The 27,425-nt window shown below is 36.3% G+C and overlaps 1 protein-coding gene across 2 annotated transcripts in view; it reads right to left on the reverse strand.

Annotated features, from left to right (window-relative positions):
- The window catches only part of VPS50 (VPS50 subunit of EARP/GARPII complex), a 71,644-nt gene extending 44,341 nt beyond the window's left edge, over positions 1-27,303 (reverse strand). For both annotated transcript variants that reach the window (XM_018075784.2, XM_018075783.2), the window contains exons 1-12: positions 27,192-27,303; positions 25,574-25,696; positions 24,914-24,985; positions 20,517-20,570; positions 17,527-17,597; positions 16,994-17,111; positions 16,871-16,906; positions 14,294-14,376; positions 12,452-12,494; positions 11,158-11,256; positions 7,867-8,007; positions 3,219-3,354 (exon numbers count right to left, since the gene is read on the reverse strand). In XM_018075784.2, the coding sequence (XP_017931273.1) occupies positions 3,219-3,354; positions 7,867-8,007; positions 11,158-11,256; positions 12,452-12,494; positions 14,294-14,376; positions 16,871-16,906; positions 16,994-17,111; positions 17,527-17,597; positions 20,517-20,570; positions 24,914-24,985; positions 25,574-25,696; positions 27,192-27,287 (1,072 nt within the window). In that variant the 5' untranslated portion in view covers positions 27,288-27,303. The remainder of the gene's footprint in view (positions 1-3,218; positions 3,355-7,866; positions 8,008-11,157; positions 11,257-12,451; positions 12,495-14,293; positions 14,377-16,870; positions 16,907-16,993; positions 17,112-17,526; positions 17,598-20,516; positions 20,571-24,913; positions 24,986-25,573; positions 25,697-27,191) is intronic.
- Positions 27,304-27,425: the final 122 nt, after the last annotated feature.

A 27,425-nucleotide genomic window follows, 5' to 3' on the forward strand; every position in this document is an offset into this window, starting at 1 on the left:
CGTCTTCTTCAGATCATCCAGTACTCACTGTCAAGTGAGTCGAGTTTCCTTCTCTAACTATCACTAATCATAAATAGCACTTAACAGTGTTTCATACTCCCAGTCTTAGGCCAGACTCTGTGTAAGTAGAAGAGCATGATATACATTTTTTCCCCCTCAACCATCTGGTTTCTGCTTTGAACCCTTCCAGAGTATGTTTCTCAGAACAAGAACTGTTACCTATTATATGAATGTTTTTTATATAACATATAAGCATAACAAGAATAACAAAAATATGAAATCTTCAACATCTGTAACTCCATTTAAATTTAAAAAAATGTGTGGAATATGAATACTGAGAAGGATGCTGGCCTTGCTTAATTTCTTTCAGACAGAGCTATGGGTGTATTTGGACATGTTATTAAATTATGAACTTTATCAAACACTGAGAAAGTTTCAACTGCAAGCCAGGGACCATGGTATGAACACTATCAAGAAGAACTGTCTACCCAATATGTCTGCCTAGGAGGCTAGAACTCAAGAATACAGAACTAGTGTAATAGTGTAATAGTGTAACTAGCCAGAATGTAAAAGCTCTGGTACTGTCAACTGAATAACTCCTCATCAGAATTAAAAACATAACAAAATACGGTCTGGAATTTGGGCTTATATTAGGGACAAATATTTGTTTCTTCCAAGGCTGCAAAGCTATATTCAACTTTTTCCTCTTTAAAGTCACTGAGACTGCTTTTGCAGATTAACAGAGAATTTACCCTAATTACTCAAAATGAGATGATAAAAGGCTGCTTGATATGCAAACAAGACCCAAACATAATTCCACACTATATCTATTTTTGCAGGGCACTTAAAAAAATTTTTCCTTGTGAAAGAAAAATCATAAAACAAATATTAGTCTCCTAAATATGTTCATCTTCTGAAAGTAATAATTCTGACAAATGCATTTTCATAAGTGATTTACACGGAAGATTAAACAAAATATAAACAGAAAGAATAAGCCAACCAGAAAAACTCTAAGTGGATTTACCATTTCTCAGACTATACAAGGAAACAAACCCAGCTATCTGAGCCACAGCACGCTCTTTGTATGATTCTGTGACCTCCTCTGTTCTAAACTTCTGCAGATTGAGGCCACTCCTAAAAGAGTCAGTGTCTTTGACATATTCTCTAGATTAAGACCATAGTCCTTGTACTCATAAACTGCTATTCATGAAGGAATGGTTGGACAGACATTGTCATATAAATGCTATTGTTCAGTGAAAAATCCATGCAACATTCTCTCTGTCAATCTCCCGGTGCTCACATGGTTTATGGACAGTCATGCTACAAGGTCTTGTTTCCAGTCTTTTAATGAACTGTACTGCAGCTAATTTCACACATCCAAACATATTAATTTAGGATAATTTCCTTGAAAATCAAGTATGGGACAAAGGTCCACAAGCATTTATACTTTTTGCTTTGAAGAATTTGTAACATGTAGCAGAGCACCCAAGGAGTTATTCTTCTAGATGCCTGATTTAAATACAGTAATTCTTCAGGTTTTTCAATATTTCTCAAAAACTCATAAAAGCAGCCTTCAATCATAACAAAAGGTTTTTGTTTAATCCTTGCTGGACAGAGGAAAGGGAAAAAAACCCCACCAAAATCAATCGCATCTCTGTCCTCTAGCCTCACTTTTTCACTCTCTGAATAGCAAGCAGATCTTGCAGAGAATTTACGCAGTACTATAAATGAAAATTTTTGAAAATTAAAATGGTTGACATTCGATTTACATCTTGCATCATTTTCTTCTTGCTTTTCTCTGAATCTATTATAGATATTAGAGTTATTACCAAGGATTACACCAACTGTAATCCTTTTACCACTAGGATTACACTTGTGAAATCAGTAAATGCTACAAGTGATCATTTTACTGCCCCCTTTCGTTCTTCTGTTAAATCCTTGTTGCATAAATACAAGTAAATTACATCAAAGTCACAGTAAATTTTATGGTATGTGAAAATCCAACTTAACCAGACAAGGCCTCGCACAAACCAATGCAACTTCGAACTTCACTTTGCTTAGAGCAGGGAAGATAAAAATGACCTTTCGATAATCCAAGCAGGACTTCTTTTGGATAAGCTTCAGTATTAAAATAGAAAGAGCTATGTAAATCATGCCATCGAAGTCCAGCTTCTCACTTCTACAGCTGTCTTTGTGCCCTTGACACACTTCAGGTACTTTCTTAGAGTGTTGACATCAACTGGTACAATGACAGAAAAATACCAGGACAGCCTCGAGTTCTCAAAATGATAAAAGGCAGACAAACACACAACACTGAAGCCTGCTACTTCTATTGCTTCAGTCTATGGGGAAACAATTTTAGTATAATGTCCTGAACTGCCTCCCTGTTTCTTTCTCACATACATGCCCTTTCTACAGGAATTTTACTTTTTGGCTTTTGCACATATCACAGCCATTAAACTAGTAAGTATGGAATGAGAATTCCATGTATGGGTTTAGTAATTACTGCAGCATGAGCAATAAGTTTTAGAGAAAACCTTTAGTAGATATTTATAGTCCCTCTGAAATTGTACTTGCAAAATTCCCTCTGTGTGCTTTATCATTGCAGAGGTATTTGAAAAAGTGATTCACTAGATCAACTATATTCCAGTTGTACATTACAGCTAAGCCACATCTCCAGAACCTCAAAAACTAAGAGACAGAAGATTAGTAGTAAACATACCAAAACGCTCTGGCATGCATGTAAAAAGCAATGAATTTAAAATTACTCATATGACTGTATATACCACTTCATTAGGCTTAATGGTTCCTGTAAAAGGCTTTGTAGTGCAGGTTATTTTCTTTCTTCAGGATATCGCAAGGAACGACATTAAGGGGAACTAGTTTTGGAAGTGCATCTGTGGCTGAATAAGTTGTCAACTGTGATAATGTTTCCATGCAATAAATACCTGCTTGATTTTACAACACACAATAGGGGAAGGACATGTCCCCTAAGAATCGTTTAAAATAAATGCATTTATATCTACAAGACTGGCACATACAAATATTCATTAAAAAATGAACCTTATACTGAAGAGTGCAAAAATCCAGTGAGTATTTCAGTTCTTCCTGCACTCTATCAGCAGTAAGGCTGAAGGCACCGAGTCAAGACCACAAAGATATAGCACAAGAAAAGTTACATCCAAATATCAGAAGTTTTGTTTCCAGAAGTTTCTTACCAGAAGACACAACTGCTGCCTCATCTTGGTCATGGTTCTCATGCCACTGCATCGTTCGGTAGTAACTGAGCATGACTTCCCAGAGGGCTTTGCAGAGATCAGCCAGGCATGGAATGTAGCTGTCTGATGTAATATGCTACAGAAAAACAAAATAACATTGTGAAACTTCAAAAGTGTGTTTGTTTTTTACAGTGGCAACACAAACCATACAAACCCTTCCATATTCATACAGCTGAGGTGCTTGATATATATCCGTTTCATTTTCAAATGTATTTGAGAGGTGACAAATTCCTAATTTTAGTCAATTAATCAAATACTGTCCAAAAGTGCAAAGTTTATTTGTTAGCACTTTTCTCAGTTGGCCCATATGTTAAACACCTCTGACATTTATGGAACAATGAAGCAGATACAGAGGTAAAGCCATGAAGTCTAATGATCAGCACATCTCATTGTCAAAGAGGGATGCAGACACCCATGACATGCAGACACTGCATCTTTTCAATGATGCAGATTCTTGTACTTCAGTAGTACATAGAAGCCATCCTGGTTAGTAGCCCATTGGGTTGAATGACGTATAAAGAAGTAGTTTAAAAGCAAACAAACTTAGATGGTAGCTGCCCTACTTCCCTGAATCACCCCGCTCCAAAGAGTCAACTACGATTTCAGATACTCTTTAGGCGAAGAGTATAAATTTTATCAGAGAGCCAGATACACAGAAGAAATAACTAAGATGAGATTGTCAGGAAAAAGGATGACTTTGAGAAGGGGTCTTGCTGGATTAAAAAAAAACTGCAAAATATATTGTTCATTGGAGTGGCAATGCTACGCCACCCTTGTCTCAGTCACTGTGAAGCAGTGTCACAACTTATAGACAAGGGTAAAGTCCAGCTGCATAGATACGATTTTAATTACATTGTTATTTAAAGTTTCTCATAGAAGTCTGGAAATTAGCACTTCCAACTAACACTGCTCTAGAAAAGAGATCATGTTTTCCAATAGCTACGTCAGTGTCCACAGCTGGCTTCTGCAAGGCTAATTAGCTTTTACCAACTGGGTACTGTGAGCCTGCTAACCCAAATACGTATATCCATGATGGTACAAAAGTTTTGACATTAGTTACAAGGAAACTCTTCAAAAATATGAACTGCTTCTGCAACAGGGTGTCAGCATAATCACCAAAAGAATCAACCATGGATTCCATAGAGAGCAAACCTTTAATTAAGGCAATCAATTCCCTCAACTGCATCCTCATCCACTGATCTCACCGAGGCTTTCAAAACATGGTGTGTCCTTCTCAAGAATTGTAACATCACTAATCATCTTCAGTACATTTGTTGGAGAATAAACATTACACTGAACAGATTTCCTATACTCCTCCTATTTTTCAGCTTTCAAGTAAAAAAAAAATATAAACCGCACATCTTTATTTTCTATTTAATCATGTTCTCGTTTCCCAAGCTTAAATAATGTTCCTGGCAGTAGGACATACCGCTCAAGCCATATTTGCCTAAATTCCACTTATGATTAAGGACTCACAGAAACTGCTCTTCAGCATTAACAGATGTCACTAGCAAAAGCATCTGGAGACTTCATGTTAATAATCATGTCCTTTCATTATGCTTGTTTGGGTTTTTTTAAACTGAACTATTATCTTGGTTCTGTACCCTACCAAATCAGAGCTTCCTCAAGGATATAAATTAGGCATCCTGAACATATCGACAAAAAAAAGAAAAAAAGTCATGTTCTTGGTACATAAAAATTCTAACAATTGAGACAACTACTTTTTTCTAAAACACCCCTTAACTGAAGAGTTGATATACTTTAGTGACTGCATTATTGAGACATTTTAATCTCAGATACTATAGGCCTTTACTAACAATTGAACAAAACAAGGTAATAAGTTTATTATTCAAACAGTAAATTGTCCTGCCAATTCACCCACTGCTTCAGCCATTTTCTCTGCCAATTCATCAGAAATGTTACTCTTACTGTATTTCATGGTGTTTAGTAGCTATAAAATCTAAACCTTGCTTATGCAGATCATTATACTTGAAGATATACTGGCCTTCAGGTGGCCAGGAAGAAAGTATCACTTACTAATACCAAGTTAATTCCATTTAGACTAAGGAAACGAACAACTGAATTTCTTTGGACTTATATTCTCTGAATATAGAAATTCAAAACTTGAAAGTGAAGCAGCCAAACTCTGCCCTGCTCCAGTAGTATTCTAAAAGTGAAAAGATGTAAAAGCTAGAGCACAGCACGTTGCTAGGAAAAGAAAGAGTCAACAAGGAAATAGTGAGTCTGAGTGCACAAGTACATAACTTGCATAAGTGCTTAAAAATTTCTGAAAATATTATTCTTCTAAAAAAACTCACATTATTATAATATCCAGTATCTGAAGAAACAAACAAAACAAAGAAAAAAAGCCACTATAGCCCCCCACTACCCATATAAAATAGAAATGAGCTAAATGAGTTCATTGTGACAGATTTTTAGAAACACGCAACAGGAGATCTGTCCAAAAAGGAATACTTCAATTTTATATGACTTCCATTGTTTAATTAGAGGAAGTACTCCATAATCACTTATATGTTAAGAGCATCCTGGCTTAACAGCATAGATAGCCTGAAGAGGGTTCTCACTAGAACTAAACAAAGAAAAAGAAAGCTCATATTTTAGTCTTGAACAATTTATTCCTCCAAAACAAAATGCAAGAGATAAAAATCTGCTAGTGTTTTTGCTGCAGGAAGTTAGAAATTTAATTGCTATGACAGTCCAGCTTATTCAGCATTCTGATTTCACAAATGCACTGCAACGGGTAACAACCAACACTGAGCAGCATGGTTTGTAAGAGATCAAAACTTCCCATCTGCAGCCTGTCCCTAAATACCTAATTGTTACCAAGAGAGTAATGAAAAAAATAAAAAACTAAATTACAAGCAAATTACAGCAGTATTCATAGTACATTACAGTCCCAAAGTCTCAGTACCTTCCTTTATACAGACTGCCAGATTCCAGTTATTGCAGGCTCACATAACTTAAGCATCATCTCATTAAGGTTTTGCATAAGTAAAACCAAATAGAAATAGAGGTAATAATTTTGTAACCATGCAGTTAAAGCCACTCTCTTCCTGTGTATTACAAAATGTGATATTTCCAAGTATCTAAAAGATTCCTCTGCACTGTAAAGAATAAGGATCAACAGCAGCACACAACTTGTATTTAGAAGTTGTCAGAAGCAGCTCAGTAGTACTATTTGTAAATGTAAATAAATGGGCTTAGTATCACTAGCATTAACAAAGAATGAGAAATAAACTAAAGGACATACATAAGTATAAAGCAAAAATAAATTTAGACAAAAAGTGCATTAGAAAGTAAAAAATGAAAATAAAACCACACTCTGAAGACTTATAGCAGAAAGATGAAAGGGCTGCAGTCTAGAGAACAGAGATCAGGGTTTGCTGACTTTCTTCAGCTAGAATTCATCTCAGTGAAGTGTGAATTCCACCCATCTGGAACCTTTCTCATTCTGTTCATTAATACTTATGTCAATTATTCCCAATAAATTATTTTTTCATATCACACTTCCATTCATGTGAAGGTCCTTAGATTATGTAAGCTTTCAAAGTCAAAGGGGCACCTCTTTAAAATTAGATGGCTTTCAATGTCGATGTGTTTACTAGTTGAAGCTACATGATTCCAGGAGATATGAGAAGTGAAAGAGCAGAAAATGGATTCGAGTATGAACTTTAATCTTCTTAGGATTGTACTTTAATAAATTGCAACTGACAGGATGGGTCCATGAGTTGATGAAGTATAATAAGGATTTAGCCTGTGACTGAAACAAACATCCTACAGAACATTCAAGATAGAAATATAATTTCAAATTTTAAATCAATGTTAGAACCACCTAAAATATCTAACATTCTTCCTCACCAACACTGAAGTTTAAGCAAATTTCTCAGGGTGTAACAGTAAAATCGCAAGTGAAAAAACTAAAGAGTGAACTAAAAATGCTACTCAAAATACAGTAATTCATTCTAATAACATTTAAAAAAATAAACAAAATACAGATGTGGAAGAAACTGCACCTAAAATTTGTACTAGAGGGAAATATATGGTTATTCCCAGTGAACGTTTTCCCTATTATCCAGCTTTTACATCTCAATATCACAGCTGTTCCTTACCTTGATATCAAAAACACAATGAAACTGATACAAAGTCATTTGGGAAGACTCTAAGTTAGCATCTTTACAAGAATCCTTACTGAAATGCAGTATTATAGAAATTGTGAATACTACTTAAATGCACTAGAATAGAGTTCAAAGTTAATAATTATGCAAATAACTAGCATATTATACCGAAGACATGGGAGTTTTGAAATGTTGGTCTTCTGTTTGTATCCTATAATTTACTTTGTATTTAGATGGAGTGCACAGTAAGTTTAAAGTGTTAAGATTTAGTGCAATCAAAATCAGCATTAAGCTGTGAATAATAAATCTCTCAGTTAGCCTATAAGTTGTACTGATAAACTATAGTAGCTGCAGAGTTATTTTCATAACTGAGTCCCTACTGACATAAGGTACACTTACAACAGTGGAAAAATTCAGATTAAAAAATATACATATATACAAGAATTACATACTGTACAGAGGTCTTTGTACTGTAACTTCTGAAACTTGGTGTCTGTGTTTCCTGCACACAGCTCCACATATCCAAGGACTACTTGAAACACGGTGTTGTGGATGGCTTGAGTGAAGTGCATATGTAACTGGTCCATTGCTGTCTGAAAGAAATGGAGTGACATAAAATCAAATAAAAAGTTCAATTTGTCATATGTCATAATCTTTAAGCCATCACCCTTTAAGGTAAGTTTTTTTCAGTTCTGAACAGAAGAAACTGTAAGCAGTATGGCATTCAATCTTTGTCTCAAGAATACCTAACACAGAACCTGATAATACTACAATCCATCCTCCCTCTACAATTCACTGGTTTTTTTACATTAACATGAGTAAATATTAATTATACACCTATATAATATGGCTAATCATTCTTTTACTCTCTCAATCACTGATTTTGTGTCAAAAAGAAATTAGTTGAGATCTGTGCTCTTTCTCCCACTAGAAACACTTCCAACTAAAATAAAAATATTTCCTTTGCAATTATTAAAACTAAAACCACAATTACAAAGTCTTCAATCCATCCACTTGCCAAACTAAAGAATATAAAGTAGCATTAAGTGTTACAGAAAGGCATGTTCATCATATCAATAAATTTCCTATAAAACTCCTCCTTGTTACAGAAAAAAAGACATTTGTTTAAAAATAGATTACTTTTTCCAGAAAAAGATATAACAGTACATGTACTAGGGACTAATGATGGCATAAAATATTAATTTTACCACAATCATGCCTGAGTTTCAGGTCAGGATGTTTCCTTAGTTTTCATGTTGTTAATAGACTGTACATAACATTAGTCCATTTCAGAAATGGAATTTTCTCACTGTTTCATGATATGCAAATAATCAGCATATGGTGTATATAGGAACCAATAAAAAATATCTTTCAAATGCCAGAATGAAGTTATCAGATCCTGCAGATTTGAAAATGTTTACTTTCACTACTTTCTATTTGACATTTTTAGCTACTGACAAGAGCTGAGAACTCAATCATCCCATAAGAAATGAAAAACCAATTCTGCTTAAATCCTATTGCAAACAACCAATCTTCTACAGCTAGTCCTAACTTGAATCAGTCAAAGAAAACAAAATGACAAATGAAATATGAGAATTACTGAATATACTGAAGGTTATTGACATTTTGTTTTCTGAGAAGGGGTCAAAATGGGAGATATTTCAGTAACAATGCAACTAAATTATATTTAGGACAAGTTCAAAATACCTACTTTAAAAGTAATAAAAAGAATGTCAAAGCCAAGTCACTTTATCATGAGAACAAAGCAGGCAAAACCATGCAGCAACAAATAACACTTTTATTTTGTTCAGAAACTTCATTCCTCTGACAAACAATCTGCCTTTCTCAACATATCATGCACTTGACTTCGGAGCAGTGAATGCATTATATCTACTTTCGTTCAGTAAATAAAGAAATCACATACAATGCACTAACAAAGGAAAAGCCTAATTAATCTTCTCCCCTGGTTTTAAGTTGCAGACTCCAGGCACTCTAATAATTCTGCACATTAACGAAGTATGGGAAGATAAATCCATTTCTATCCTATTGCAGAGTTACACTGTTATCACTGTCGAGCCATGAAAAAAAGAATCCAACTTTGCTAGAAAGGTTCTAATTAGAAAGAAAGAAACAAACAAAAATGAAACCAAACCCAAAAAAGCCAATCTACTAACAGATATAATTCTGAAATCTGGAAATACCATTAAAAAACCCAAGCATTAAAAAGAACAAATGGGGACAGGCACTTTGACGTGACTTGTAGCAACTAAACTGTTCTGAAGGAACCTCTTCTCCAAGCAAATCATCACTACTACACTGGCACCACCATGCTCTGCCTCAGTGTGTTATGAACACTGATCACTGACAAAACATGCCTCCAGGATTTTCTTGTTTCTTTATCCCTCTTTACTTCACAGGACCTTGGTATTAGCTCCCATACTTCATACCTGCTTCAGAAGGAAACTGGTTCACCACCTTCCCAGAGAAACCATATGAAGCCTCAAGGCAGTGCACCAGCACTTACATCCTACAGGAGAGCTTAGATCTACTATTTACACAAAAATATGCTCTAGGCATGCAGAGATGTAACTTTTAGGACATATCCACAGTGTATGTTTGAACACATATCAATGTTCAGGGTCAGGCTGGATAAGGCCCTGAGTAACCTGTCTAGTGGGAGGTGTCCCTGTCCACGGCACAGGGGGTAGGACTAAATGATCTTTAAGGTCCTTTACAACTCTTAACATTCTATGATTTTTTTTTATGCCTTGAGACATACTGTATTGCAAAAAACTATCTCCTCACCTCTTCATTCCTGTTGTGTTACAGTACAATATAAAATGGAAACACACAGGTCAGGTACAGGTTGTGCACAACTTTGTGACACAGATCTAGCTATTGGAAAATATTATTCACATGCTCAAAATCAATTAATAATGCAAACAGCATTATAAACAGAGCTGAAATATGGAACTGTTACGTATGCTATGTGTTGGAGTAATACTCAGTTTACCTTTACCAAGTACTGTTAAATTATCCAAGCATTATAAAAGCCTTTGAATACCTGGTAAGATTCATAAGCATTAGTGTGCTGATTTTAGCTGGAATAGAGTTCATTTTCTCCATAGTAGCTGGTATGGGGCTATGTTTTGGATTTGTGCTGGAAACAATGTTGATAATTCAGGGATGTTTTAGCTATTGCTGAGCTGTTGCTTACACTGAGTCAAGGCCTTTCCTATTCTTCATCCCACCCCACCAGAGGGTGGGGGTGCACTAGTTGCTGGGAGGGGACATAGCTTGGACAGCTGACCCTAACATGTTCCATAACATGTGGCATCATGCTCAGTAATAAAAGCTGGGGGAAGAAGAAGGAAGGGGGGAATGTTCAGAGTGATGAAGTTTGCCTTCACAAGTCACTGTTACACATGATGGAGCCGTGCTCTCCTGGAGATGGCTGAACACCTGCCTGTCCATGGGAAGTGTTGAATGAATTCCTCATTTTGCTTTGATTGTGTGCACAGCTTTTGCTTCCCCTATTAAATGGTCTTTATCTCAGACCACAAGTTTTCTCACTGTTATCCAATTCTGTCCCCCATCCCACTGAAGGGGAGAGAGTGAGTGGCTGTGTGGGTCTTAGCTGCCAGTTGGGACTAATTAGGAAAATAAATTTCCATCACAGTACTCAAAGTTCCATGCTGTTACATGACTGTTCTTTGTAACTTACTCAGAAGATGAGTACTAACCTGTGTTTTTCCAAGCAGCCTGTAAGCCTGCTGAACCTTTGTATAATGATTGATATCAAAATTCTTGCATATTTTGGAAAGTGCTACGTCCAATTGTTCCTATATGAATGAAAGAAAAGACTGTTAAACATTAGATAAAAACAGGCCAAGTAATACATTACTTAAATGACAGCAAAAGAGGAAGACATTTACTTAAACAGTCTGATAATTATGTTTGTAAGCTAGCCAAGATTGTACACAATCGGACTATTCTGAGATGCTTAAATGTTACTTCTTGAGCATAAGTATTTCAGCCTGAACTTTCTATCAGCCAATGAATTCCACTATTTCCAAGAACAAGCACAGTAAAAAGTACATTATTTCACTGAAGTCAAATTCAAAGCGATACTGAGAAGGCCTAGCACCCCAACATGGGAGAGCTGGGATTTCTAACTCAGTCTAACTGAAGGAAATATAACAAAGTTCTAATTTTACAGGGAATTTAATAACAAGGTACAATAATACATGCACCAATCTGACTTTTTAAAGAGCACATAACCACAGGTGTAGAGAGCTGCTGGAATAGCTAATTCAAGTTCCTGCTAAGCATTACATGCGTATGCATTACATGCACTACATACACATTATATATATCTACGTTACCAGACTTCTTACAAAAAGCTCACCAAGTTCCAGCTCAAAATTACCTAACAGTGGAGTTAAAAGAATTCCTTTTTTTCACCACCAATTTCCAGCAAGACACTTACCATGTTATATTAATTTGCTTTTGTGATACTATCTAACTTAAAACTGGTCTTTGTTCCATCCTTCACAATTATTTAAGTCTTACTTCCTCTGGCTTAGCACTGGCCCTATCCAGCAGTTTGCTGACCTCTAAAATTTCCAGTGATACTGTGATCTCTTGTGTAGCTTATCCAAACCTAATGGTTTGCTGCTGATTTACTTTTCACAACTATTTACAAGTAGTCTAAAGAACTCACAGAAGTTCGGTACTTCAAATGTTATTTGACTTTTTAATTTGACTTCTCTACCACTTACAGTGGGCACAACTAGTGAACTGGGCTCGTAAGTATGACAACATATTACAGAGCATTTAGATTAATTGCATCACAAAAGTTTACATGAACAGCACTGCCCATAGCATTCCAAAGAGAGTAATTGAAAGAAATGTGCACATTCTGTAATTGCTAACAACGTTGTATTGGAAAGCTCTAGTACTTTAGAGGTTAATTACTAACATATACTTAGAGGTTAAATATTAAAATATACTAAACATCAATATATCAACTTTTACCTCTATTTGTTCCAAGGTGTCTTGCAGTTTTGAATTTAACTCACTATTAATGAAAGAAGAAAATGTTTAAAATAAAATTACTGATTACATTAATATTTCAGACCAAGTTCCTTATTTCCAAAAACACGTTTGCCTGCTACCAAGCCACAATATAGTAATTTATCATAAACCATTTAAGCTGCTGTTACTGTGTCAGACTAGCACCATCTCACCACTGTTATTATTGAAAGGTATCTACTTCAGGCATATGCAGCATTCTTAATGTTTCAAATTAAGGTATTTGTTGCAGCAGCACATAACCCTAGGTTTACAACACAACACTGTTAAGATGGCCCAGATAAGGTCCCATCCTGCTAGGGTTTAACTAAGTATTCAAAGACATTTCCAACTCCCAATTCATGCTTTAAATGTTTTGGTTTGGTGCTGTGGTCTAAAGCAGAGCATACCCAGAAAGGTCAAGGCTATCAGGCCTTTGTAAACTATAGTAACTTTTCTTTGTTGCTCGGGAACGTGTTACAGAAATGCTATAAAAGAACTCAAGCTTACAAAACTCTCAGAAAAATTTTTAAACACCATTATTTCAATTCTCTGAGCTATACTTGGTATAAAAAGATTAACAAAAATTAGCTACCATAAGAGACACTCCTTAGAACAATGAAAGGCACCGCTGCACCTTTGCAACAATCAGGTTTAAAAATTTTAGTACGCCGGCCAGAAAAATAAGACACAAAACATGACTACAATGTTTTTGTTCAGAAGGGTCAAAGCAACACAGAAATAGGCAGGATATTCTCTTCATACATGGAAAGCACAGTTTTCATTAAATAATCACCATACCTGATTTTAAACAACTTCCTTCTGTGCTCTGAATCCTCCCCTAAGGGGCCTATGTTAATTATCAAAAGATTCTAGCTTCCCTACTTAGTTCTGTAGCTTAAAGATTATGCCCATCACCCTCCTTTTTTGGTTCCATTAGATAAACTGGACACAACATCCTCCAAAGAAAGGTTTAAATGGAAAAAAACTGCATCAAAAAAAGCTGGCATTAAAAACCAGAGTAGAAAATACTTCCTTATTGTTTCTCCACATGCAACAAGCCTTCAAACAGAAAAGCCTCCACAACAATTTGATGTTACTACATCTCCTGCTGGAGTTCATGAGCATTTCCTGCTTATTTTTTTTCTTTTTAAAAGTATGGAAACATCAAGTCTTTATAAGTTAGGAACTGCAGATATTTGGATTAGTTCCAGTTCTGAAAGCAATTTCTTCATGTCAGCATGAAATTCTGCACTTGCTAATTTCAGTGCCAAGAATTAGGGTAGGTTATCCTCCAGAGGCCATCTTGCTGTAGGTAAATTAATTCCAGAATATAAACTTGCTTATTAAAAAATCAGCTCAGGTATCCCTAGGCTGCATGTTGTAGCACACTTATAATTCAGTCTTAGTTGAAACTTTACCTGCCAACATATTACAACAGTTACAAAACAATGATATAGTCCAAACACAGATTATAGATTGTGAAGACTGGTTAGTAGTGGTACCAGAAAGCAGGAAATTACAGTGGATACTTAGGTTTTTATAACTGACTCAATTTTACTTTTCTAAGAAGAAAATAACATTTCCATCAAACCTTCTTTAAAGAAGAAGAATTAATGGTCACTGTTTCATACATTGAGACTGGATGTGGCACTTAGTGCCATGGTCTAGTAACCATGGTGCTGTTGGATCAAGGCTTGGACTTGATGATCTCGGAGGTCTTTTCCAACCCAGTTGATTCTATGATTCTATACAATTTACAAATAAAATCATAGAGAAGCTAAAATCTGCACAATGTTACCTTACCTTATACAACTGTAGTGTTTGAAGGTGCTGGCAGCTTTCTGGCATTCTAAGCACAGCTGAATAGCTCCTGGATAATCCTCTTCCTTAGGATAAAATACAATTGAAAGCTCATTTGAAGCAACAGTACAACACCCATTTTTACTTGCATGCTTACAAATTAACATTAAGAATAAAATATTTTGCCTCATGTCTATACAGTAAAGTTAAAGGAAAAGAGTGAGGGTCTACTGCAGCACTTAATGTGCAAGTAGTTTGGAAATTGAAACAGATGTTAGCAACGTCTGAAAACACTATCTATTACATTACCTTATGCAAACAACTTGCATTGTTGTTTCCTTTGTATTGTTTCCTTTTGCATTCATAAAAAATACATCAGAAAATTTTTATTACAAAACAACTAACATCTTCTCAGTTAAACATCTTTCCAGCCTTTGTTAATACAGTATGATCTACTCATGAGCATGGAAAGAGGTAAGTTCAGACACTGGCAGGCTTAGGTTACAAAACCTAAAAAGAGACAAGGAAGACACCTCTAACATTATGCTCAAATAAATACTATTTAAATTGACACATTCTATAGGTTATTAGAAATTAATTTAAATACAAGTGGCCTCAGACCACACAAGGCCTCAGGGCAAAAAGAACATACTTTAGAATAAAAATGTCGGCACATTGTCCTAATTTGTAAAAAGAATATCCAATAGGTAGACAGATGAATCAGGAAATATATGAAGATGTCAGGACAAAAACAAAAAAAAAAACATAGACACAAAAATATAAAACCCCAGGATCTTGCCATCAGAACATGGACAGTGTCTTGGATATATCTACTATTTTTGTGTTTTATTAGACATGAGACCAGAAAGAGCCTCGGAGAAAGGAAAACCCTCTTTAATAGCTAAGAGCTTCCCTTTTTTGTCATAATTACATCAGCTATAATATGTGCTTTAGAGAGCTCAAATACAAAGCTGTTACCGGCATTTCAGTCATTGACTGAAGAGTAGAAACGCAGGGGCAATTTATATTCAGCTATTATCATAAAGGAGGTTCTGAAATGAAATTGGTTTTAACAGCAGTGTTCTAATGCAGATCAAGTTTAGCTAAAAAAAAATACACAAAAAAATCCAAATACATTATCCATTAGATGAAAACAGAACAGTACATTGGTCTAAAATGATTGCTGCATTTACAGGTCTTTGCATCTTTCTCCATTGTAAACCTGGTATTTGCTCCATTAAGTCTAACAGAGCTCAAATCAGAAAGCCTGTTTGCATAAGATATATTACTAATGTATTCCAGATGCAGCTCAGCCCTATAAGCTACTGTAGCTTCATTTCTAGCCCTTTTCAATTAGGAACCCTTTCCAAATCCTCTTTGTGAATGGCTACTAATAGCTCTCGTGCATATTCCATTACTAACTTCTTGGAGTAAAGACAATAAACTGGTCAATATCTGGGATAACTTATTGGGAGCAGACACTGAGCACAGCTTTAAAACTGCACTCAGCTAGAAACAGCAGTTCCAGCCCTTAAATATCACTGACGGATTAGGATAATCAGATATCAGAGTCTGTGTGTGAATGCAACACCCACACCTCTGTCTCAAGACAACTCCTACTAGTAGACAGTTGATTTCCTCTATGACAAAATACAGCACAGAAATTAAAAGCTAATTATTGTACAGGGCTTAATGAGCAGAAGGCAATATTTATGCCACCTGAAAATGAGTACATTGCTGCTTGGTACAGAATAAGAAAGTTTGCTGACACAAGGGGATTTACTCTAGATGGAATTAAACTCAAAGAATCTTAAAAGTTACAACCATTAAGAACCAACTTCCAAATTTACTAAGGATTATCATCATGACATTCCATCCAGTAATAGCTGCAAATACATGTACTATGATTAAAACATAGTTGTCAATAAAATTCTGAATTTTCTTTCACACAATTAATCACGTTAAGACAGGATCTTATTTCACTCTGTGCAGTATCTACTGCATTTTTAGGCAGTATATACAAGAGTATCAGAATTTTCAGTGTCATGAGCTGCATGCTGCAATGTTTTCTACGAGTGACTACTAAAAAGCCAACCCAATGAATAAGGAGAGAAGTTACTACACTTACAAATAAAATACTATTTTATTAATAGAACAAAAATAATTTACAGCCCCTCTATAAATTTGTACAGTAATATACAGTAGAAGTACTTTATCGAGACACAGTATATCAACAATCAGCTAAATCTCACCTTCTGTTCTTCCCAACTATCAAGCTAAGGTCAGAAAAGAAGTATAAGTTGAGGGCAGTAGGGGGAGTGAAGATTCCACAGCATTTTTACCCAACTAACTCAAGCCTCAGGTCTAAAGGTAGGATTAAGGTTTTTACAAAAAATACTCCCTTCTGGCAGAGGGGTTATCTAATTGGATATGAAGTTTTTTGCACAACATTTTAAAAAAAGAATAAAAATAGAATTTCATCCCATGCACACACAGCCACAGCCTGTTTGCAAGAGGAAGGGAAGAGACAAAAGTAGACTTAGAATAGCTTCAAATTTAAGCAGTCCAGCAGGGACTTACCTCCAACATCTCACTCAAACGCACATCAGTTCTTTGCTACAAAAAAAAACGAAAAACAAAGAACAATAACTACACAGAAAATAAGAAAAATACTTCCCACTGAAAAAAAAAAACTACACATACCAGTGTTTTTATTGTTCTCAGAGACTTTAGCAGTCCAATAAGCAACTGTCGCTTCCTCTGATTTGCAAGAAGCCCCAAACTAGTTTGTGTGAAGCCTTCCTTTGCTATATTCAGGTGTCTGCAAAAGTTACAAATTAACATAATCTTCAACAAATTCAGAAAATGAAACTTACTTCTAATCAATTCTAACATGTCCATCAAAATACATGCTAGAAAATAAGATCATTAGCATTTTTAAGGAAACTCAGAAAATGAGATATCAACAGACTACTAAGAAGGTACATCCTCCCTTCTGCATTTGTCTGTGGATCAGTGGTGTATCTCAAAACCTTCCTGTTTTGAAGAGAACCCCCAATGGCAAAAGTGAGAACTGCAAGAGTTTGCAATCATTTTAGTATCCTTAACTTCTACTGCTAATAGCATTCAGTACATAATATGGAAATATCATCAGCAAGCAAACTTCCTGGGTATACAGATTTCTTCTTAAATACTTTTTCCTCCTTTCAATCTCTGCAGTTACTTAAGCAAGATACCTTCTTCCATTTGTGCAAATAACAGCTGCTAACTGAAGGCCAGTCTGCAATGATGTAACACGTTCAAGTTCCTACAGAGAGACAATAGGTTGAATAAATATACAATTTAACATTGTGCTACACACCAATAAAGACTAGTGATTAGTAGATTTCTCTTGAGATGTTATAAAGACCTTGTAGAGTTGCTGTATATATTATTTGTTTCATCATTTTATATATGCTAAGCATTGCGATGTAACATTAATGAAAACTATCTTTTAAAATACAACTCTCTTTTGAAGTAAGATATTTGAAATCCATTTCCATTGCAGTGGGACCCTCTATATTTATATATTATACATTTAGCCTAAGAATCTCTAAACCATTAGTGCATCACAACAGAATGATCAAAGCTTCAGGGACAGAAACACAGGGACAGGCATAATTAATATGCCACAGAGCAGCAAAACAAAACAAACAAAAAAAATCATGTTTCACACAGCATTTTCTTGTTTAGAAGCACTTGTGTTCTACTGATTTAATAGATGTCACTTCATAATGAATGTTAATTGTATCCTGTTGAATTTCAGCTGAAAACTCTTCAGCAGAGGTGACCTGATTTTAGCTTGATTTTTGACTCAGTGAAGTGCCTAGTGTAATCCCAACTATTAGGATTTCTTTTGTTAGGAACAGTACTGTAGAAAAGTGAATGCTTCCCCCACACTACAGAAAATGATAATTTTTTTTAAATTCTGTTCATCATTTCAAAACATATCAAGTGCTTTCCATGAGGGGAAGGGAGACTTTCACTTTGAAAATCAAACTAATTCTAAAGATATGACAAGCAAAAACAAGTTCACAGTTTAGTTCAGTTCCAAATCAGCTCCTGGTCAGTCTCCAAATCACTGAGCTGCACCTTTCACCAAAATCAGCTCCTTTATGTTACCAACGTTGCTTTTGTAAAAATGACAGCTTTGTTGCTGATATGCAAAATATCTTAAGAAACCAAATTCAAAGATTCCTTTCCTCAATACCTACTAAAAACATACTTTGAAAATATGAGAGTTATTCAAAAGGCTTTTATTTCCTTTTTCATGAGGAAACACATACAATAAGGAGCAACTCCAGTCCTGCCTGTTGCAAAGATTCTATAAAATCTCTCCTTTGAATGTGACTGGATGAAGAGGCACAAGGAAAAAGTGCAGCCTAAAGGTCCCCAGAGAGAGTCTTCTGCCCAGCACTTAGGGCTGAATAAATTTTTTCTCTTCTCAAAGACAATCTTCCACCCGCTGTTTGTTCCTAAAGCATGCCTTTCCTTTCAAGGAGAAGGGAAAACTATAAATCCCTTGCCCTGTGTCTGTGCTATGCCTCTGTTAGCCCATAGTAGTGCCTGTTAGACAAGTATTCCATACTAGAAATGGGGTGCAAATCATGATATCCCTAAACTTTATTTTGCAGTTAAAATGCGTCCAGGAGACAGTCAACTGCATTTTTTATTCTTCTAATGACCTGCTGCTGTAATTGGACACTGAACTGCAGATGCCATTATTGACTTAATCAGGCTAATATGCACTTAAAAGAAACGTTTTTAAAAGACTCCTAGTGGCACAATGGATTTTTAACTGTCCCATTGGAACATCTGAAAGCACTTCTTGATATAAAACATGAGCACCTTACCAAGATGTTGCTGCGATAAGAACATTAACATTACACAGCAAAACGCAAGCAGCACATTTGCCGCAGTGAGAAGAGGTTTTCAAAGTGAAGCTGCTGGATTCAGAAAAGCAGCACTCACTCAAAAGTATCAATTTCAAACACGTGTGACAGTGCAATAATACCAGAAGGTTTTTATACCACACAGTTACTCCCCCCTACACTATCTTACGAAGTGTCAACCACAACTACCAGCCTCTTTCTGCAATAGCCTCCCACCTCACTCCTTTAACTAAAACTGAAACATTACTGTTACAGCTTTTTTCTTCCACTAGCTATTGCAGGAGATGAACCAAGCAGTGCCCAATCCCCCACATTTATCTTTAAACAGCAGCACTCCTCCTTTCACCCAGTGAAATGCCAGAGCACAGATGGCAGGGTCAGTAAGGCTGGATGCACGGGCCATGAGCACAAGCGAGGAGAAGAGGATGTTGTGCCCTCAGGATGAAAGCGGAAAATAACTGCAGCTCCATGACATCTACCATGGGTTCACATTCAGAAGTACAAGCCATCATTGCTCTCCCACACTCTTTACAGCTTCTTGACCAATATGTGAATTGCCATAATCACTGGTATGACAACGGTGACAAAAGGTGCTGTACATACACAGAATTATTCATCACATGATAATTCTCAGACTAACTTGGTAACAATCACTATTTTCCACTTTGCAGAATTCTCCATGTTGTTTCCTGAAACAATCACATAAAATCAGGCAGTGCTGACCACACATTATAGGAACAGTATGAAGAGTAAATGAGTAAAAATAAATGAAAAAAAATCTTCTTTTTAGAGAATCATTATGACAGCTGTTGCAAATATGTTTTGGGAGGAAGGAGAGAAGCCATGCCAATATTCTACTGCAAGCAGCTAAAGCAGTTTTGCTTTTAAGAGATCTCTGACATGGTGAGACTCTATTTGCAGCTCAGTCTTCTCTTACATGCTTTCTTCTCGCAACTGCCTGAGATCAGTGAAACTGTTCGTAAGCATAGGCACTAAAGCAGCTCCTATTCCAAGTCCACTAGAGGTATTAATCAAGCTTGTGAATTCATGTTTTCAGAAAGCCTTCTTAAAACTGACCATATGCCAAAACATTTATCATCCTAAGAATTCCAGCTCAATATGCCCTTGGTTCTTTTCACTATAGAGGTTTAGCATGCATAAATAGCTGGTTCCAACCAGATATTAGCATCCCTACTAACAGATGACTATATTAATCCTCAATGAAACCAGTGCAGTATTGTAACATCACAAAATTGAGCAGTTTACTCTTAAAAAGTAACTGTTAGTCTTCTTACCTCAACATATGCAGGCTGTTTCTCAAGGATCAAGTCTGCAACTTTTTTAGATACCTTAAAAAGAAGAACATTCCATGTAATACATAGCACTCTCAATTACGTAGGCCATGCCCATACTAAAGTTCTACAAGTTTGTGCTTCTCTATCACTTACTTCTGTATTTTTGAAATTTCTTAATAAATATTCCACAACAACATAAAAAAAAATCATAAAAATTATGATCAGTTTTCCTTAGAAGCAAGGTAAGAAAAATGTTCACAGTTTCATCTAGGGATTAGTGGGCATTTTTAAATTAATCCCTTAACTCTCTGCTTGTTAAGGAACATGCTAGAGTATATAAATAATTTGGCACACTGCAAGTATATTCTGCTCATCCTACTACTAGAGTACAAATTTAAGTTAACCATCTACCAAGGTGTGCTGGTTTGAGCTGGGCTGGAGTTAATTTTCTCCATAGTAGTAATATGGGGTTGTTTTGGACTTGCACTGAAAACAGTGCTGATAACACAGAGGTGTCCTAGCTGAGCAGTGCTTGCACAGAATCAAGGCCTCTTCTACTCGTACCACCTCACCAGTGAGTGGGCAGGGTGTGCACAATTTGCTGGGAGGGATCATAGCTGGGATAGCTGACCCCAATTGACCTAAGGGACATAGGGTCAATATGATGACCTCTATGTGACCACACGGTGACATGCTCAGCATGTAAAGCTGGAGGGAGAGGAAGGAAGGGAAGGATATTCAGAGTGATGGCACCTGTCTTCCCAAATAACTGTTACACGTAATAGAGCCCTGCTTTACTAAAGATGGCTGAACATCTCCCTGCCCATGGGAAGTAGTGAATTAATTCCTTGTTTTGCTTCACATGCTTTTGCTTTACCTACTTTTCAGCTATTTTTTTTGCATTATCTACCTTTATCTTAACCCATGAGTTTTCTCCTCCCATTCTCCCCTCCATCCCACTGGTGGGGAAATGAGTGAGTGGCTGCAAGGTACTTCATTGCCAGCTGGAGTTAAACCATGATAGACGGAGATCTAAGAAAGCCATAAAGACTGACATTGTATTAAATTAAATCTGTGTCAAAATGAATATTCACCCTGTGCACATTATACCCTTTCTTTAGCACACAGGATATGCGTATTTTAAAATTTTCCTCATTGTTCTCAAGTAACAGTAAGTGAAATACTACTGAGAGCTGCTGTCTGTACTGAATTTTAAAAAAAGGCATTGCTACCTTAATCAATCTCTTGTGCACAAACAGAGAAGCTTAAAAAGAAATACAACACTAACAGTCTTATAAATGCAAGCTTGAGAACAGTGTGTTTTGTTTTGTTTTTCAGAAGGGACTACAAATATTTAAGAAGAAATGGTTTCAAACATGACAAAGAAATTATTGGTATTGTTATATATTCTTCTGAGGGAACAATACTCCCAGAAAGAGAAATAAAATAAAACTGGCTGACAGCCAGCCCACAGTACACTACTGGCAAAGAGAGACAATGAGGTTTTTCTACACCTGCCTGCTTAGTCAAACATAGCACGGAGTTGGGATCTTCAATAAGCATTCCTGTAACAAACTTCTACCGGCTCCACTAAGTAAATTCCCATCCTCTGGAAGAACATTTGCATACAAATGGTCTTCAAAGTATTCCAATATCATCAGCTGGCAATCTGGAAAAGGGGCATATACCTAGCTATGCTTTCTTCCTTCCATATTAAAAGCAGGTCAGAATCACAAAGCAATTTTAAAACTTCTTGCTGGTTCTTAAAACCTCTCGGTAGTTCTATAATTAATAAAATGTTCCTCTTTCAGGACAGCAAAAGAACCACTCCAGAGTGGGGTGTGGTCAGGAAAGGATGTTATCAGGCCAAATGCCACACAAGCCTACATGACCTTCGGGCTCTTAAGAAGTTTTGTTCACTGCACAGTCTATGCCCTGTGAAATTTTTCCTCCCTTTTCCAACATGTTCTTCATTCTAGCCCTGCACCTGTAAGAAACTTCAGGACATGGATATACCTGCTAGTTATGCATTGCTCTAGTACAAATTCAACAGTTTGATTCTTCACTGTTAAAGCAGTACAAGTGAATAAGAGATATAGTTGTGCTGTGTTAACTCTTAGAATCCTGAATTGCAGTTGCCAGCAACAAATGTGACCACCACGGTTATCAAGGCATGCCAACAACATTTTCTGAGGGGACCAAACAGTTGTCTCTTTCCTAATCACATCAGTAAAAAATATTTCGTCTCCTGAAGAAAAAACAACACAGTTGAGGATATTAGCCTACTAATTAAAATGAAGTATGAAGTCTAGCAGACCTACAACTCAAGAAGCCTTCTAATACAAGTTGTCCATAGTAAGGTGATTACAAATTAATGTTGTCATGATACATACATTGAAAAAAAGTTTGAGTGAGCTGGAATCCATCCAGTGGAATGAAAAACCAATGAGCAAACTACAGAAAATACAGAGTCTATAGTGACTCTAACAACAAAGGCATGTCCAAGATCAGCTGTGCAAATGCAGATGGTAACAGTCAGTGAGAAGTGGAAGATTAGAGCTCTAGTATCTGTAATTCACACTCATATGAGTGCTTTGTATAAGAGAAGTTTAGAAGTTGGTATTATCTCTAAACCACCATTGTAAATTCCTATGCTACCTATAGGTACAGACACTGAAGTGAAAAAGGCAGTATTTAGTCTTTTTCAAAAGCAGAGGTATTGTGTGATATGTCAACAGACTTCTTGAGTCCTCTACCTAATAATTTATTCAAATCACTATTAAAATATTTCTAGGACTGAACTAACAACATACAACACTCTGTAGTACTGTCTTCCACAGAGGACACTAAGCTCCTTTAATCTTTAATGCAGACAGTAATCTAAATGACCTATCACAAGATAAATGGACAATAATTGAGACAGAAGAAGAAAACATGCAACAGCCTCTCACACTCCACCTGGAAATATGACACAAGGACATGAAATACAGCATATAAGAAATTTTAGCACCTTGGCACATGCCTAAGGAAGAAAACAACCAAGCAACAATTCCCTCCTATAGCAGAAATACATTTTGACTAGATTAAGGAAAGGCCCAATCCTGACTGGGGAGATGGTAGGAAAGAACTGGGCACATGTTTCTTGTCAAAAGTTTTTGCTTTTACGTGTTTGTATTCTAAAAGAAAGACACATCTGGGTAATATTTACTGGAAACCTTGTATTCAGTTCTCACCCCTATTATTCATTAGTTGCATGCACTTTCCAGTTCAACTATTTCAGCAGCAGCCAAGCCCTGAAACTATTCCCCCAGCTGCAACCAGTTCCCATCCTGAAAGCAAAAATGGCCAAGACATTGATAACACACATAGGGTTATTCAGCATATCTCAGTGAAGTTGTCTCAGTCATGAGAACATTTCCTTTCAAAACAAGGTAATCACCAGATGTCCCCTTAAACTTAAAAAAAGAAAAAAAAAAATAAAACAAAAACCTACCACTCACAACTTCTTTCCTTATAGCTCTTGGTGAGAAATATGGGATATTGGAATATTCATTCATTTCCTCAACTTCTCACTAGTACTTCACATAATTTCATATGTATATTCTGGGGGAAGCAGCCTTAGGCAGAAGGCACTTGTTCTCTATGTATTGTTAACAATGCAACATTTCCCTTCTATAAATTTCTTTCATTTAAAGACATGCATTAGGACTACTGCTTTTATTTTACTTGCAGATACTCTCCAAATACCACAGTTAATACATTTGTTTCCTGTACCATATTATTCATCTTAAAAGAGCAATGGAACAACAACTAATGTATGAATAGAAAATAAAAAAGCCAGGAATATAACAAGTACCTTTCAAAAACTGCAGCTTCGACTTCTCACCTTCGACTACTCATAACATTCCATTTACTTTATTATGTAATAACTCTGTGCCAGTATTCACTAGAAACTCTTGTGGACAATTAACAAATTGGCAAATGAAAAGTAAGAGAAAACAGCATCTCCAAGGAGACAGTTTTCAAAACATTTTATGTCTTACGTTGCTAGAAACCCCACAAAAAGAGAGATAGTACTGCACCATTCAGCGCCGTGTTGAACATGACCTTTCTGGTAATAGACATGAAAAGATGAACATTCAGAAAATCAAGTTTCTAAAGAAATAGCACATTTGTTTGTTACTATACTTGTCACTAAGACTTACTTCCATGATTTCATACAATTATATGAGGTAGTGATGCTTTTCCACTATAAAGGCACACAATATAATATTTTTTTAAAATTGTATAATATTTGAAGTGTTTAAGAAACCAAAACTTTTTCAGTTACACTTCTTGCTAGACTTATAGACAACATGCAAATTGTGTGAGGGTACAGAAGAAACAAGTTTACTTACAGCAGCTTGCTGTTGTTTTAATTTGTCTCTGTACTCTTCCAGTTCTTGAAGAATAAGTACTGGAGGAAGCCTCTGCATATAAACAATAAATTAAATTCAGTGAGAAATTAAAGGATGTTAAATCACACGTAGTATTAACTAAGCAATCAATTTCATTAAAGAAACATTCTTATTGATTTTGCAATCTAATTTGCAGAATTAATCCATTATTTCAAATGATGGATACTGAAATCAATTAGTGGTAAGATATACAATGTATTATCATAATTGCCTCATAATTACCTCAAAGTTACTTTATTTTAAGCCATATATAAACACACACAACTCCCAACAAGGAAATTATTATATCTCAGTTAGTTTGCTAAAAAAAAAATACACAAAATACAGAACCGACTTTTTTTTTCCTGAACATTTTGGCTTTTTCACTATAGTTTGAATTATGAAGTGTCTGTTAGCACAACTGATATTAATGCTACCACATTAAAAGAGACTGCACCAATACTATACACTAGAACTGCAAAATGACGTAGGAGAGTATGGTTTCATATTAATGCAAGATATAAGAAACAAAACAAAAAATAGCTCATTGAAATAAGCATATTTTTGATCTTCATTTTTTGTTATGCTGCTGTCTTTTCTCTTAAGCAGAGAAAAGCTTACCTCTAACTCATACTTCACAATATCAAAGGAATCATTGGAAAAATAAACTTCTTCAATGCTGTTAATTATTTCCTGCTGTGCCTGAGGATCAGTTGGTTCTTCATGTAGTTCTCTGAACTCCTCCTGCACAAAACAAAAAAGGATTTCCATAATGTAATAACACACCCTAACAAAAACAATGTTTTAACAAACCAACAATCTTTCAAAAGCCATTTACAACATTAGTACAAGGAGCAAGGGCAAAAAACAGAAAGATGAGTATGCTGTGGCTTGTTCTTCCCATTAGGGACAGCAAGATACTTAAAACATTTCAAAAAACATAGTACAGATTTCAACATTGCAGCTCATTTAAACACTTCTTCATCAATACATTTATGGCACAAATGCATGTTGAGTCCATGGATTTTTCCCCCTGAAGTTTAGAAATTCTCATAATAAACTGGCAGGCTATTTCTCAGAAGGAAAAGAAAAAAAAACAAACACCAAAACCTAAACAAATAAAACCTGAATTTTTAAAATCAGAAGAATCCTCTTTGCAAATGTAAGGTAGACAGTGACACTACAAATGTATAACTTTCAAGTCAGCACTCACAATTCACTGAAATAAAAGTCATATCATTAAACACTTGAATTTTTTACAGGTAAACCCAGAACACACCTGCCTTCTTTGCACAAGATTAACAGCTCTCAGATTTTAGCACAGTGGTCTAAGCAGAGATGTGCTGTCAGCTTTCTGAAAGCTAATATTCAACAGGTAAGCATTCCCTCCTTGCTGTCATGATCTCCCCTCAGCCTTCTCAATGACTCAGCTGCTACCAGTGGTTAGCAAACCAAGAACTGAGACTCCCCCTGCTGTACTGGACATTGCAACTAATTCTTATCCTGTTCCAGATGTTGTTCCCACCAAAGGAATGAAAAATCCTTCATCAGACACTCTAAAGGTCTGTGAAGGATCAAAAATAAAGATAAAATGGACCAAATTGTTGATATTGGAATTAAACCCTGGTGAAACAATCCAGAAGACTGAAGAGTCCCATAATGACCCTGAGCCTCCCAACAGTGCCAGGCTGTTACAGGGACAAAGTGCCAGTATTTTCATCACCAAGAGCTCAAGGGCTTATTTATATCACTAGCTAGAGACATCAGATTTTAGATTAATTGACTAAACAACCACTAACTTGCTTCTTTTGTACATCAACTGAAACAAGGTCAATGTGTACATATTACGAGGCAAAGTGACACTTTTAATGCAAGCAAGGTGCTGTTTTTCTACAGAGTTGGGGGCAGCCAAGGGGTGACGAGTGGACGGTTTGGAAGAGCATCAGAAGGAGCCGCTGCTCCTCTGAAATACCTCTCACCAGAAAAGAAGAGAGGGGTAAAAAAAGGAAAAAAAGGAAAGAAAAATAAATAAAAGGGGGGCAGACAAAAAGCAGCGGCTCTGATACACAGAAGAAAAGATTTCCAGCGGATTTGGTGATCCCGAGCGGCCACGACCGAGGCTGAAGGAGCGGGCGGTGCTCGGGCGCCACCCGCTGGGCCGCGGGCGAGGCCGCAGCTGGAACGCGTCTTCGAGCCGACATGGGCAGCGGGTAACTCGGAGAAAAGCCCTCGGAGCTACCTTCTTCCTCTCCTGGGCGGCCCCAGGCGCCTCTGATCTCGTCTGAAACGCCTGATGCAGCCACTGCCACCAGAGCAGGTGAACGCAGCGACCCATCTACCAACAGCACGCACCGGCAGCAGGGGAACGAGGGAGGGCATGGACTGCACCAACAGGCCGAGAGAAACAAGGAAATAATACAGATCAATAACTATATATATAACAACATATATAATAAATAACAATATCAAAGGA

The sequence above is a fragment of the Manacus vitellinus genome, unplaced genomic scaffold (assembly GCF_001715985.3).
Source record: "Manacus vitellinus isolate BGI_N305 unplaced genomic scaffold, ASM171598v3 scaffold_3_pilon, whole genome shotgun sequence".
In the NCBI taxonomy this organism is placed as follows: domain Eukaryota; kingdom Metazoa; phylum Chordata; class Aves; order Passeriformes; family Pipridae; genus Manacus; species Manacus vitellinus.